Source organism: Contarinia nasturtii, unplaced genomic scaffold (genome assembly GCF_009176525.2).
Source record: "Contarinia nasturtii isolate CC-2019 unplaced genomic scaffold, AAFC_CNas_1.1 Cnas_scaffold_533, whole genome shotgun sequence".
NCBI lineage: Eukaryota > Metazoa > Arthropoda > Insecta > Diptera > Cecidomyiidae > Contarinia > Contarinia nasturtii.
This window is the reverse complement of record NW_022197885.1, coordinates 1,436,301-1,450,803: the sequence shown is the minus strand read 5'-3', so window position 1 is coordinate 1,450,803 and position 14,503 is coordinate 1,436,301. Positions and strand designations below refer to the sequence as shown.

The following is a 14,503-nucleotide window of genomic DNA, read 5'->3' as shown; positions in this document are numbered from 1 at the left end:
AACAATTAAAAACTAGTAAATCGCTGTATAGTTCACTCACATTATAATGTTATAACCAATTGAGCCATTCTAAATTCCAAAAAAATTATTGCGAAATTTTCCATTCCGCCTCTACGATATGAGTACACAATCAACTTAGTTGAGGTTATAACAAATCCTCGCATTAAATGCAAACGCAAATAAAATCGATTTGATTTATTCCATTCTTGTTCACACTCTCTTTAAATCTCGTTTCTACTACAAGTTGAATTTCCTTTATTTTACTAGTCATTTCTCTGACTATTTGCTCACATTTGTTTGTTTTTCTATAATACGAATTTATAATCATAAAAAATTGGAGAAAAATCACGACATTATAAGCAAAAACAAATTAGGAGTTAAAAAAACTAAACATCTTCACTGAAAATAGATCAGTTTAGCTCGTACAATAGTAATTTAAAAACACTGAGAGAATTATTTCTCAATAAAGTTTTAGCTGATTTCGATACACAGTGGTTAGTGAAAAAAAAAACATAATTCTTCAATGTAAACGAAAAAAAAAAGATACAAAAATATTTGCTCTCATCTTACAATGAATTTGATTAGTGTTAAGTTGTTTTCAAAGTTTTGTATAAATAAAATTTGTTTGGTGAATTAATTTTATTGGATTAAAATGTACGTTTGCTTTCTCGTCTCTGTGGAGTGCGATTGATTCAAGTGGCGCATCCAATACGTGCGATGCAATATGCTGTTATGAATATGTTTATCGCTTTTGATCGATGATTATTTCGTCTCCATCACGAATATTGTAGCTGTATAGCTGCTTATGCATATATTTCATTTCTTCCGGTCCGTGTGTATCGCGCAAATCTTGATCAACATAGAATAGTTTCATTTTGGCCGCAGGAATGTTGATCAATCTCTCGAGACGTGACTTCAAATCAACAACAGTTCTGAAATATTCAATAAATCGATTTTTAATTTATTAAATGTACCGAAAAATGAGATCACGAAAAACATTTGCAAAACATTTTCAAATGATGCTCCACTTTTTCTCGATTTATATGTCCGTACATGCCAAAACTACTATTTTTTTTGTGTGGAAATTTTGATTTATTTGATTAAATGAATTCGGTTCGATTTGATGTAACCTTCGTGTTTGCGATTTGAAAAGAAATATACCGACAAAACGAATATTTATTCAAGCGGATCTAAAAATGAAATTGTGATTGATTGCAAAAATTCATTGTTTTCTATCTGCAAACGAAGACTAGGATAATAAATTTGAAAATTTTCTTTGATAAAGTACAAGAAGCCAAACCATCTATACAGTTTGGACAGTTCAAACTCACCTATAAACATCGACTGGTCTAATTTCGCTTGTGTCACCATAAGTGAATGTCACTTTGACACGTTTCTCTGGCCGCAAATCAATTTTAACCAAAGGATCTAATTTTCCGTGTATAGCAACCAATTCGGTGTACCTTTCGGGTCGGTCTGCTTCTGGTTTATCTACATAGTATCGAATGAAAGCCCGTTCGGAGTCTTCACGTTCTTCGGAACTTATTTTACCGCCACCGTTCAATGTCTGCACATAAGGAAGACGTGCTATAAGCAATTGGCGTCGTTCGTGTTCGGTTGCATCACATTTTTCCCATAATGGCCAATTTTGAACGCGTAAATTTCGAAGCGCTGGAAATTTTGCCAAACGATCTATGTCGTCCCATGTGTTTATCTCTGTGTTACTTAAATTTAGGAACGTGAGATTTCTGGTGAGTAAAAAAGGAAAAAATAAAAATTATACATTTGGAAGGGTAATGAGGGCAAACTATGTGTTCCGTACTGGAAATACTGATGTGGAGGATCTTCACTTTCACTGTTCGATGATGAATTGTTGTCACTGCATTCGCTGCTACTTGAACCGGGTCGAGGTATTGGCTCAACCGCTTTCAGCGGACATTCAGCCAACACTAATGACTCTAAATTTGGAAAAACTCGACCAAGTCGACAAATTTCATGCCATTTCGATACTGGATTGCCAGAAAATTGTAATTTTTTCACGCCATTGTGTGCATTTGTTTTCTTAAATGTAGAACAAACTGACTCGCCTATACAAAAGATGCATAAGAATTCTTATTTAAAATTGAAAAAAAAAAATGAATAGAGAAAATAGTCAAAAATCGACTCACTTCTTTTTGTATCTTTGCTTGTTTGAGTTTCTAGGCCGCATGAGCTGCAAACGGATTGTTTGTCCTCGTTTTTCGTTGTATTTTGCACTGACGCAGCTGCTGTGGCTGTCTCATCAATGTCATTGTCCTCGGTGTCATTTAGATCATCTTTGTAATCGTCATTAATTTGGAAAACATCATCGTCCAATGTGTCAATCAAAATGTTATGATAATTATTAAGCGAGAGGTGTAGTTCTTCGAGTGTTTGTAAGGAATTGATAAGCGTTTCAACGCTTTCCCAGTCGAGCCGTGTATTGTTCAATACTAAACTGCGTAATCGTGTCAATCCAATGTCTGGTGGCGGTTCAACCGGTCCCGACAAGAAATTCAAGCTCAAATTCACAAATTCAACGCGTGGCATATGCGACAGAATTGAAAACACTTCTTTCCAACTCTTTAGTTTATTTTGTGCCAAATCCAATTCTCGCACCGTAGAGCACTTTTTTCGCAATCCATCCGGCTCACCAGCACAATCGATATCACAGTCATTTAACACAAGCAAATCTGGTACGCTGTGAAATGAAATAATAATAGTAAAAACATATGTTATAAAGTACTTTCACTTTTCGATGACGATGAAAAAGGCAATCAAAAAAAATTGTCGTAGAAAAGCTGCGGATGCACCGAAAGTCATTCAGCGACAAATTGATTTAATTGTTTGTTTAAGCATACATTGACTTTTTGTGTTTGGTGCTTGCTATTGCAGCAAATTGAAATGAAAACAAAAGCACGGAAAAATAACGAAAACTTAAGAAGAAAACGAAGATAAAAATACAAACTATAACAATTCGATAATAGCATATACACATATGAGTACCGTCGTTGTTGAGCAAAAATAAATAAATTCAACGAAAAACTGCTGCTCAGTTACTCACTTGTAAAACTAATAGCACTTGATTCGACTTGATTGCCATTTTCTTATGTAACAAACAAACGGCAATTGCATAAAAATCCGATAGTCGTTGAACCAAATTTGTGCTTCTATTTTTTTACAAACAAAAATCGTACACAAATTGCCGCAAGCTGTTTGGAGTGAATTGAATGGATTGACGGAGATGCAATTCTATGGAAATTGAGGTTAAAAGACGAATATGTGTACGATTATACACGCACCATTTTCACTTTGAATTATTGCAAATTCAAAGAAAAACTCTCTCTCCCTCTTGCAATACTCGTGAATTTTCTATTTCGAAACATGACAATCGCGTAGCACCGATTTTGACCAATTGATCATTTTTTATGTGTTGTAAATTTTCGACGATGCGTACAAATGCGTAAGTACTATGTTTTTATTTTTTTTATATAATTATGCTCACTCACTTAAGTGAAACTGTGAACACTCACATGTGTAATATTTTATTGAGCGAAACGGCGGTTACAATGAATACTTACAGTAGTCGTGGTGGAAGTTTGGGTACAAAGATGGATACGAGCGCTTCCTGTGGATCACAGCTGCCTCCCAGTCCGTATTTTCCTTCGATTGCCTCCAGTAATGATGGCATTTTATCTAATTTGTACGGCCTTTTTTATATTTTTAGAATAAGTTTCTCCCTTTCGTGATTACATAAAAACACTGAAATGACAAGCTTAAATTAATAAATGATGTCGGATATAAAACCAAACAAAGTGGAAGGCTAACGAAAATGGATTTTGACAGCTAGACATGACGTGAAAAAAAATGCAATCGACACAAAATTCAGTGAGTCGGTTGGTCATGCCGTCGGTCGGTCGATGAGTAACGAGCACTCTTTAAGGGGCCATAGAGTCGAAAGCGAATTGAGCATATGTAACAGATGCCCAATGTTCCATGAAATTCGTAATAGATATGCAACGATTTTACTGACTTGGATTAACAACAATGCAATCGTAATGCTATATAACAAAAAACGAAAACAATAAAAACGAACGTAGCAGACAAGTCGTGCGAAATAATTAAAATTGTTAACTTTTTTCGGACCGAAATCTGGAAATTTGTTGCTGGTTTTTTGTTGGTGCAATCATGATTTTATTTGATTGCTAAGCGTCGATTTGTTTTTTATGCGACCCGACAACATTTTCAAATCACGGAAGCTACAAAATCAAACATTTCCAATATCGATCAGTGTTGCTGTTATTTTTCGTTCAAAATTTCTAGCTCATTAAGACAGACCTTGTAATGTGCAATGCAATTGACCAGTGGTGCACAGTGTGTGTTTTCTTTCACTCTTTGTATCGTGCGTTGTGCTAGGCTTCTCAAAAAGGCAACAAAAAAAAAAAGAAAAGTCGTAGTTCATTTTTATAGTTTCAAGGTTATTGCATTTTATCGACGAACGAGAAAATGAACCAGCACACTCAATTGACGCTGTTCGCTTCGGTTACTCTTGACTCTATTGACCACTAATCAAGCTTGAACATACTATTTGAACACAGGCAGACTCAACATTCGAACGCAAAATAAATAAATTAAAAAAGTGCGCAAATAAAATGAATACGAAAAATAAAACAGGATAAAGAAAACAACAAGGAACAAAATGACACGAAAACAAAATAACTGAATTAAATTATATTCCAAATATGGAATTGAGGCGTATGTTCCTCGTTCTTTATTTTGCCGCAATCGTTTGCATCGTGACAAGAGAAAACAAGCATGAAAGCAGTAAATAACGAACAAACGAATGTTCTCGTTAACCAAACGTTGTGTGAATCATATTCGATCGATTAGTCGCATCTCGTTGCTGTTATATTGTTGATCACTAAAACGATTATTGTTTCGATGCTTTTTATTATTTACGCAAAGGAATCAAAGGAACAACACATATTCATATGAAATCGATAAATAAACGACAATATCTCGATATTTATTTATACATACAATGGAAAGTGTACAACTGGTTGACTTTTGGGAGCAATCACCTCGAAAATGTAATTATTTTATTGGCTAGACCCAGGGAATTCATCAGCAGTATTCGCTTGGAGTTTTTTCTTCTTCAAAAGTTTGTTCTTTTGTTGGAAATGTTTCATATGCACACACCCTGTGCAAATTCATTGCGAATGACGTTTGCACACCCAAATTGTGTACAGAGTAGTTTTATGGTTTGGACGCATTGGTCACAGCCAATGATTTACGGTCGACGTTTTGCGCTTCCATCGCTCAAATTGATAAAATTGCACTCAAGCATCACGCACAGTAATAAATTTATCGTTGTTATGCGCTCGCATTCAAATGTTCGATCACATGCACATACGATGTAGTCTAATTAATTAAAACGCACTTAATTCGACGTACCATATTATCGTACAACCGAAAATCTATTGCCATCATAAACAAATACCGGAATCGATTTCATTGCTTGTTATTAATGGTGTGCAGTGCGGCGCACATTATTTTTACGTATCAATGTGCGATGATGTAAACTAGTACATGATTTAAGCAATTACACAAGTTCCCTATTGATCATCACCTCTTTTTGTTCGTCTATTTTGCTATGATGCAAAGAAACTTTATGTAATTTTTCCGTTTGAATTTTGCGTCGAAATTCCAAATAAATCAACAACTAAACTTGTTTATAATGGCAAAAAAAAAGAGTATCTTACAATTCTGGAATCAAACTTTCCATTCGAAAACAAAATTTCTATATTCAGAAATCGCTTGGATTGTAAATATAAAAACTACGTTACATTTTTATAAAGGTGACATTCTTTCAAAAAAAAAAAAAAAATGAAACGAGGAACAACGATCCGTGTTGATTGCTCAACCAAATGGCGTAGCGACCTTTTGTATGGAGACACGAGCGTTCGCTAATGCGAATGAGAATCAAAATAAAAACGCAATTGTGCAAGACACGCACAAATTCAGCTGATCATCGCTTTTATCGCTTCAATCATAGTTCTGCGCTCTTTTATTTCACATCTCTCTATCTCCCTCCATCCTTCGCTTTCTATCGCTGATTTGAATGTCGCCTAACAATGTTAGGCCAAAAACATAAACACTCAAAACGATGGCTATTACTTCAACAGGTTTTTTGTTAGGGGAATTTTATATAAATAAATCAATTTGGGACTGGCACATTCAATTTGTGCTCGAATACAGAATGTAGCTGAATATTAATTCACTTTTGAAAATTCTCAAGTGGTGTTCACGAAATAGAGATAGAAAAAAAATCGTTAATAATAAACGCTACTTTATCATATTTAGTGTGAGTGGTTTTAATACTATATGCATTGAATACGAGTCAATTTAAGAAATCTGACCTTGTTCATACCAAAACTATAGTGTTTATATGAAAACAATGAACAAAACAATCACAATAAAAATGCTAGTATTTTGGTTTTCATTATCGCTTCACATTTTTTCGAATGTGAAACAAAAGGAACCGGCAACAGACCTTATGGCAGCGTTAAAAAAACTGTTTTTTTTTTTTCATTTCGCTGTTAATTAATGTAAATTGCGCTTCGAAAAAGAGAAAGAAGCAGAAATAACTGCCAATGTGTATAGAAATTCATGAAATCGATTCGTTACATAGAACTTGATATTTTGAAGGCATTCATTTATGTCCGCAGATAAAATACACACATTTTGTCACTTCATACTTGAACAGTAGATAGAGTTTTGACGAAATAGTGGCCAAATTGTGACGATTGTGACGCACACGTGTTGACCTAGATAAATCATTGATTCATATTCGTAGTACGAGTACAAACAAAATATCTACAATAAAAAGCAGAATATTGCGATTCCATTCAAATGCCAAGAGGATTGAAGCAAATTTGTTGCATGGCAAATTGAATAAAATATGTTTTTAGAAAAATAAGAAAATGCACATGATTGTGTGAATTTCGATGTCTGTTCAACTTGGCACAGAGTCAAAAATTGCATTTTCAAGCCACTTGCAAATTACATCACAACTGCCGGCAGCAGATGAATTGATACATGCATTTGTCAATATTTAGAGACACCAAATTTTTGAGCTGCAGCATGTTATGAAATGAATTTTCGTTTTAAAATAAAAGAATAAAAGTCTGAACAAAAACCAGACTTCGTCCTTAAAGTCAAAGTGCTTTTATTTCAATTCACAGCAGCATGTAAATTACCGTTGACAAACAAAATAAATGGCAAAACGTAACCACAATATGTACATACTACACCGAATATCTATATGACACAACACATACACAATATATTATCCAAATACAAACAGAGAAAACAATCTGTTCTAATTTTGCAGCCAGATAGTATGTAGAGTATGTAGAGTATGTGTTGCGTCGCATTCTCTCGTCGAAGCCCCTGTTTGGTCGTTTGTTCAACAAGTGCACATAAGCTTAAAAACAAGTTATAACCAGAAAATAGAGAGCAAAGCACAGAATGAACGACGAAAAATTGTTTTCCATGTCATTGCCATATGACCCAACAAAATACATGTCCAGAAGAAGAATACATTCTATATCGTTCATTTCGCTGCAAAAGTTATCTTCAAAATACATAAAACTTTAACTTTTTGACTGTACATTTTTTTTCTCTCGTATAGATTACAGCAGAGTGGCCACATTCCCCAAATATAAATATATGCAAGCGCAATGAATTATTTATCATTGAATCATTGGTTTTTGCTTTTTCGCGATTGAATGGCGTGCGATATCGTTTTCGACCGATATGTTAAGTTTTACAACTCGCGCGCTCACTATTTTTATTGCGATGTGTAAATCCGATGTCGACTGTATAATATACAGTGTATATTCGCGCCCGTTGAATTATTACAGATTTTTCATTCGCTTTTCAAAACCTTGAACTAATTTTCTTCGGCCGAAAAATAAAACTATAGAAGAAAAAAAAACGCTATGATATAGCCCTAGATTGATTACATGAGTTGGAAAGTTGATAAAAATAAAATAATTCGGTGACGATGATGTCGTAAACTTTTGATCCGATTATAGATTCGATTGAAAATAAAAAAAATGGAACATTTGATAACTTAATTCGTTGAACGACATTTGAAGCTGTTAATGAAAAAGGCTGACATTGATGGGGTCTTGTTACGAAATCATAATTCGGTATGATCATTTCCTAATTTAATATACATAGATGGCATATAAAACACCGGAAGAATTACAACCATCGTCATTTAACCGCTCATTTTGAATGATTGTCACGATTCGCATCGCTGCTACAGAAATGAAATTCAATGGTAATTTCACTCATTTTCCTTCCTCACATGCACACAAACACTCTCCATGGAACGCTGGTCTGTTGTCGCCATCACACACAATGATGGCCTGTTTGTAACATGCATGTTAACAACAATGTGTGAGCTAAACTGAAAGCGCAATTGTTTACAGCGGCAAAGAACAAAAAACACTAAAATGCAAATAAGTTTCATTTCTTGTCTGAAAATTGAATAAATAGCAACGCTCTTTTCTTCACATTATTTCACGGTTTCCTTTCTCTACTCCAAAAAAACGCGACTCTATCGTCGTTTGTAATGGAGATATAGAAAGAATGCGAGACAATAGAGTAAATCTCAAGCTTTATTCACGCTTCTATTTTGAATTTATTTTTGTTTTGCGTTTCTCATTGAGCATGAGAGTGAATAGGTGCGCTCGAGCACGCGAATCGCTTAAAATCACAAATTCAATGTAGTTTTTATTTAGCTCACTCTCGAAAAAAAATGAGAGCATGCATCAAAATGTGTGCACTTTTGAATGACTTTTAATCTCATGGCATATGATTGAATCCGCGATCACAAACGAGCAATTCTCTAAATGCATGCAGCATGCAAATCTGTAATTTGCGAGAAATCGCCCACAACTCTATTTTGTCTTGCAAAATATAGAGATAGATTGAACGTGCCATGGTGTGGTGTGTGGTGCAGTCGCCCAAATCGGTGATATTTGTGTATGCATTTAGGTTCAACGTACCACACATTGTAAACGAAGTAAGCACACAACCTCGTATTTATTGTTTCGTGCCAATTACAAACGGTAAATGTAATTCGATGACTTAACGCCACTGAAAATGTCGCATACATGCAGAAAACAAAGAACGTGGAAAAAATGCCCAAAGAGAAACAGACGCGAAAAAAAATTCCAGCACTCAAAAGCAAACACACGTACACAAAACAGCTGAAACGAATCACAAAAAAAATACTGTTGAACTAAAACAATACAATGTGGAATCAAAGTAGCAGAACAAACTGCCACATTCAAATCACGTTGTTCTGTTTTTTTGTGTGTGTGTGTGGATAAAAATGGATATGGTAACTGGTAATATCACTGAAATTCAGTGGCTAGAGCGATTGGTGATTGGCATTGTGGGAAAGTTACGTGGGTCGACCGGAGAGAAACAGCATTTTTTCACACTTTCATTAAATTCAAGAGCATTTTCCACAACAAAGACGGAGTTCAATGCGAATAATCATTCTAATTGGCTTATTCTTTATAGACGTTGGAATGTCAATTATGAGTTTCGAAGAATAAATCTATCTCAACCAATGGATATATGCTTCACGTCGGGCATTTTATTTAGATATTACTTGAAAGTCGCTTAGACGACTAGATCCGCCACGCCGAGCATTCTACAATCAAAACACACATTAATATTCGTTATGTTCAAGAACACATTGAACATTTTTCAAATCTCATGGCATCGCGCGCATATTGTAATGGATTCTTGTTTAATTGTTTGGCCATGAGCGTTAAAACATTTTAAGTTGATGCGCAAAAACATTAAACAAATACAATGTGTGGTTTTATATATTACGTATTTATTTATGGACGTGTGTTCAATGGCAATCGCTGATAACGAGCACCATAGAGACACACTCACTTACACATTGCTATCGGGCATTTGTAATCGAATCGTTATTTGGATATATCCATAACCCACGCAAAATACATTGGACAATAGAAATAGTATAAAACGTCAATTGCACAGCACGTATATACAAAAGTCAATTGAATCTGTTGCTAAAGTAACGCGCAATATGAAGCTATGGCAATACGATTTGAATTTGGTTTGTTTTTAAAAAAATGGTTTGAATAAAATTCGAAAATGTCAGACAGTCACGAAATTCATCGTAACAACCACGATTGGAATGGTTGGTAGCCAGACGGAAAAGTAATTTTTCGTTTGATGACACGAAATTTTAAAAACCAAAATCCTTGCGTGATTTTTACACATTCTCTCTCTCTCGCTCTTTCTCTTTCTCTGGATGGCATATAACGTCACGATGAAAATAAAAACAAACGTCTTGCATTTGCATAAAACGTCTCGCTATCACATACACTATATGCCATAAGCGGTGCAACATTCACATATGTTGAATATTTCTTTTGCTTATCCAATGCATATCGTATAAAATCTCAATGGAAAAGTACTTGGTTGGATTTTTTTTATATTTTTCTGTCGTAAGCGCATTATAAATACGATAGATGCTTCTATTGCGTGTGCTATTTAAAACCATTAGATTTAATTTGTTGAACCATAAAAATACACGTAAACACAAACAAACACACAGACACATATGCAGGAATGCCAGGCAGGCAGAAGCATAAAGAACTCTTGTCACCGTTCGTTCACTCAGGTACTTTCGTTCGATCATAATCATTTTTTTTTCTCTTCCTACTGTCGTAGCAACCAAGCTGATAAAATTAAATTACGTGTCAAAATCCATTCTTCAAAGCGACAAAATGACCACATTGTGATTCACACAATTTGTGAGTGCACAGAGCACAGAAACAGTTTTAATAACAGTTGAATTATGTGTACCTTTTCGATGCGATAAGATTCACTACGCTTTTTGTTTGACTCCTCGATTTTCGATGAGCTAGTCAAATGGAAAACAACAGAAATTGACAGTTTCGACAAAAAAAGCAACACTTTTGAATTTCGAATAAATTCAATTTCACCAGATTTTGTTTTTAGAGATTTATTGTTCGTTTTCTTTTATCTTGGATTAATTCACAATTTGTTTGATTCACTTTCGATTTAAAATTTGCACCACAAAAATTTCTATTAATTTTTTATTTATTTATCTAATTGCGATTTTGTGCATTCTTCTTTCTTCACTTCAACTTTTCATTTGAATTGACACAAAACTTCAAAAATCATTGAACAAACTGACTTGATTTTTTTCCCAAATTTATTGTGTATATTCAACGTTTTAGTTTTTGTTACTTTTGAACGACGTATTTTAGTCGAATAGTTTGAACGCGAAAAGCGCTGACAGAAAACTGTCCTGACTTGAATGCTTGTTCATTTGCTACAGCCAATTCGAGCGAGATTGTTGAGTATCTGCATCTGTGCATGAGTTTAGATGTGTGTGTTAGTGTGTTCGAGTGTAGCACAGTGGTTGTACGTGTATTTCTCTTTCATTTTTTTGCGTTTCACAAATAGAACACTCTTTGGATCGAGTAGAGACCAAACTGTATCCAAGTGAAATGTAAACACAAAGGGAATTCGTTTTGTGTCAGCGACAAAGCGAGCAAACGTTCAGTAACATTGATGTATTTTGCATATGTGTTGGCGGTTGCTGCTATGTTTTGCATCAGTTTTTTTCATTCGCATGAGTGTATGCGTGTGTTTACATTTGTAAAGCATTGTGGTTTTTCAAGTATTAACACTTTATTTGCTTCATTTCCTTCATTTGCCTTACCTATTTCGATATGAATAAAGCAGCGTATAACAAACATAATTATCTCGAAAAAAAAATGTATTTCTTTCATTTTATTTGCTGTCCCAATGCATTTTCTATTGATATAAAATCTTTAAGAAGATTCCAATGAGACACAAAGTCAGTAGTTGTGAAGCCATAGTCATATGATTTTAGATAAAAATGAAAACAAATACAATAACATGCGCAGCACAACGAAAACAAAGAAACGCTCGTAGCAGTAGAGGAAAAAAACGATGTGTATTGTGTGCTAACAGCACATGCTCACAAAAGAGACGAACATATGTGAGAATACGAAACGGGGATAAAACAAATAGACGCAAAGTGACGTATCGCATGAACGCATTCCCATGCGACTGCTCACAGCTCATGGCGTTGTATCTTGGGTCATTCATTCCCTAAGGCTTCATTTCGGATTAAACATAAGAACTTCTCATGTTCACAAACAATAACATTCTCTGTTTTTACAACTAAGCAACATTTGCATGAAATTCAATGATCAATGAAACGATTCTATTCCAACCAGAGATGTCAAATCTTGCAAAGAGATTTCTACAAAACGTCCGCAAAAGTAATGCGAATTTAAATTCGAATGAATGACAATTTATTGTATACACTTGACATCGTAATCAACCTTTCAGATGTGCAGACCGTGCATATATATATGCATTCAATTGTTTTATTCGTTCGTTTTCCAATTTGAATTACAAATTAAATTCAGCATCGATTTCGAATGCAAACTGCCAGCAATAACTATTAAATTGTCTGTTCGAATCTATCAACTGTAAATTGTGTGAATGCACAGAACATATTCAACGAATTTAATTTATCACGTTTCACAACGCCCAGAACGTGTTCGATCCATGCATTGATGACGGAGATTGAATAACTATCGCCTCATCACACGATTAATTAATATCAATTACAATTTGTGGCGTAAAGACTATCTGTAAAAATGAACTTCTTTTTTTAAATACTGCGTGGAATATGTAATTAAATAAATAAAGTAAAAACAACATCGTTTTTTGAATGTTTTTTGATTGAATTTTATTTGTATGACGTATATCTCTATATTGGTATGACGTTAGCATATAAAACACTAAGACTACATTTATTTTGTTCTTTTGTTTATTGTTAGTTGAATGTAACATATTTTGGATTTAAAAAAAGAAATTATCGAGAAAATAAAAGAATATTTAAGTGAGGGTAGGTGTGTGTGTTTTTTTTTTGTTTGATTTGGTTTCAGAAAGCAAAAGCAATAATTGTTTCGTGAATATAGATTTCGCACTTTCCTAATCCCATAATTTAATTTCATTTCTATTAAAACAGCACGGAAAATGCATATTATATGTCCAATTCGATGCAAATAATTAGATCTTTTTAGAATATTTTTAGTGCTGCGGTTATTCATTCATTTTGCGCGGAATGTTATCAACCTCTTCTAAAATGAATTGTTTTACTTTGTGATGATAAATTTTAATAATTTTTTTTAACCATTTCTTTGTAATTTATAGTTGTATTCTAACTAAGTTGTAAAGATTAGTTCAGAAAAAACGACTATATAAAGATTTTTTTTATTTGGGTTTTGTTTTGCATTTTTGGGTTTTAGGGGTATAACAATGGTTTTTTATCAGTATATAGATTATTATTTGTTATTTTGTTTAAAGGATTTTTTCTAAATATATTGATGTATTGCCGTATCTTTTGCCATCACATCATCCTTAATATATCTTTATGAATTCTGACATTACCATTTTACTGCCAAATTACTAATTCAACGCGCATCTCTTATATATTGCAAACTTCTGAAGAAATTATTGCAATTTATTCTAAATTTATATTTTTTTTATAAATTTGCTTTGAAGAGAGGGAAAGATAAATGAAATTAGCAGAATTTTGAGAATCACTTTTTTAATGTGCAACATTTATATTTAAAAAAAATCAATTCGTGCTCTTTCACTTGCATCATCTCTTCATTTAATCGGGATTTTCTCCTTTCGTTCTAACTTCTCGAAATCTTTTTTTTTTTGGAAAAAGTCAACAAATTGCGCTATTTAAAATTACGTTGGATTTGGAATTGATTGCGAATTCACCTAAACAATACTTTTAAATCTAACGGAAAAAATTGTGTTTTTTTACAAGCGCAGATAAAGCAGCAGTATTTTCAACAGCAAAACACAATATTTTCTCTCATTTTTTTTTCTGTCATTTTCATTTTTCTTCATTGACATAAGCGAAATTAAGTGCAATTGAATGAGTTGCCAACTTGGATATCTATAAACATATAGAAATCTATTTAGATTTAGAAAAATATATTGTGTGTTTTCACAATTTTCGAATAATTTGCAAAAAAAAAATACCAAATAACTCTAATAATAATGAAGAAAATCCTTCCATTTATGTGTCCAACTTCACTTTTGGGTTGTCAGCGAAAAAATTTATTCCGGAAAAAATTGTAACCATTCGTAGTGAAGGGGGGGAGATGGGATTTGGTGCACACACAAAATGACAGTTATAATATTTTCTCAAATATTGTAATTTTCATAACTGAACTGATTCAAATTCAATGTAGCAATAAATAACAAATTTCTTTGGTGGTAATTAACAATTTTACCGCCAATTTCCGTAAATATTAAAGATGTCACTTTGTGT

At 33.6% G+C, this 14,503-nt stretch overlaps 1 protein-coding gene across 1 annotated transcript; it reads right to left on the bottom strand.

Moving 5' to 3' along the window:
• Positions 1-180: 180 nt before the first annotated feature.
• LOC116339546 (tubulin-specific chaperone cofactor E-like protein) lies at positions 181-11,417 on the bottom strand. Its single transcript, XM_031765487.1, has 6 exons — positions 10,948-11,417; positions 3,600-3,780; positions 2,169-2,719; positions 1,823-2,087; positions 1,332-1,748; positions 181-932 (listed from the first exon to the last, which is right to left on the bottom strand). Exons 2-6 carry the CDS (start codon positions 3,707-3,709, stop codon positions 743-745), a joined length of 1,533 nt encoding a protein of 510 aa, XP_031621347.1. The 5' UTR covers positions 3,710-3,780; positions 10,948-11,417; the 3' UTR covers positions 181-742.
• Between the last annotated feature and the right edge of the window lie 3,086 nt (positions 11,418-14,503).

Bases quoted from the DNA above. Each gene is read 5' to 3' on its own strand.
- LOC116339546 (XM_031765487.1), bottom strand. From the start codon at position 3,709: ATGCCATCATTACTGGAGGCAATCGAAGGAAAATACGGACTGGGAGGC. The intron at 2,720-3,599 runs GTAAGTATTCAT...TTCATTTCACAG, and splicing joins AAACTTCCACCACGACTACT to CGTACCAGATTTGCTTGTGT. The intron at 1,749-1,822 runs GTACGGAACACA...TTTACTCACCAG, and splicing joins CCTCCACATCAGTATTTCCA to AAATCTCACGTTCCTAAATT.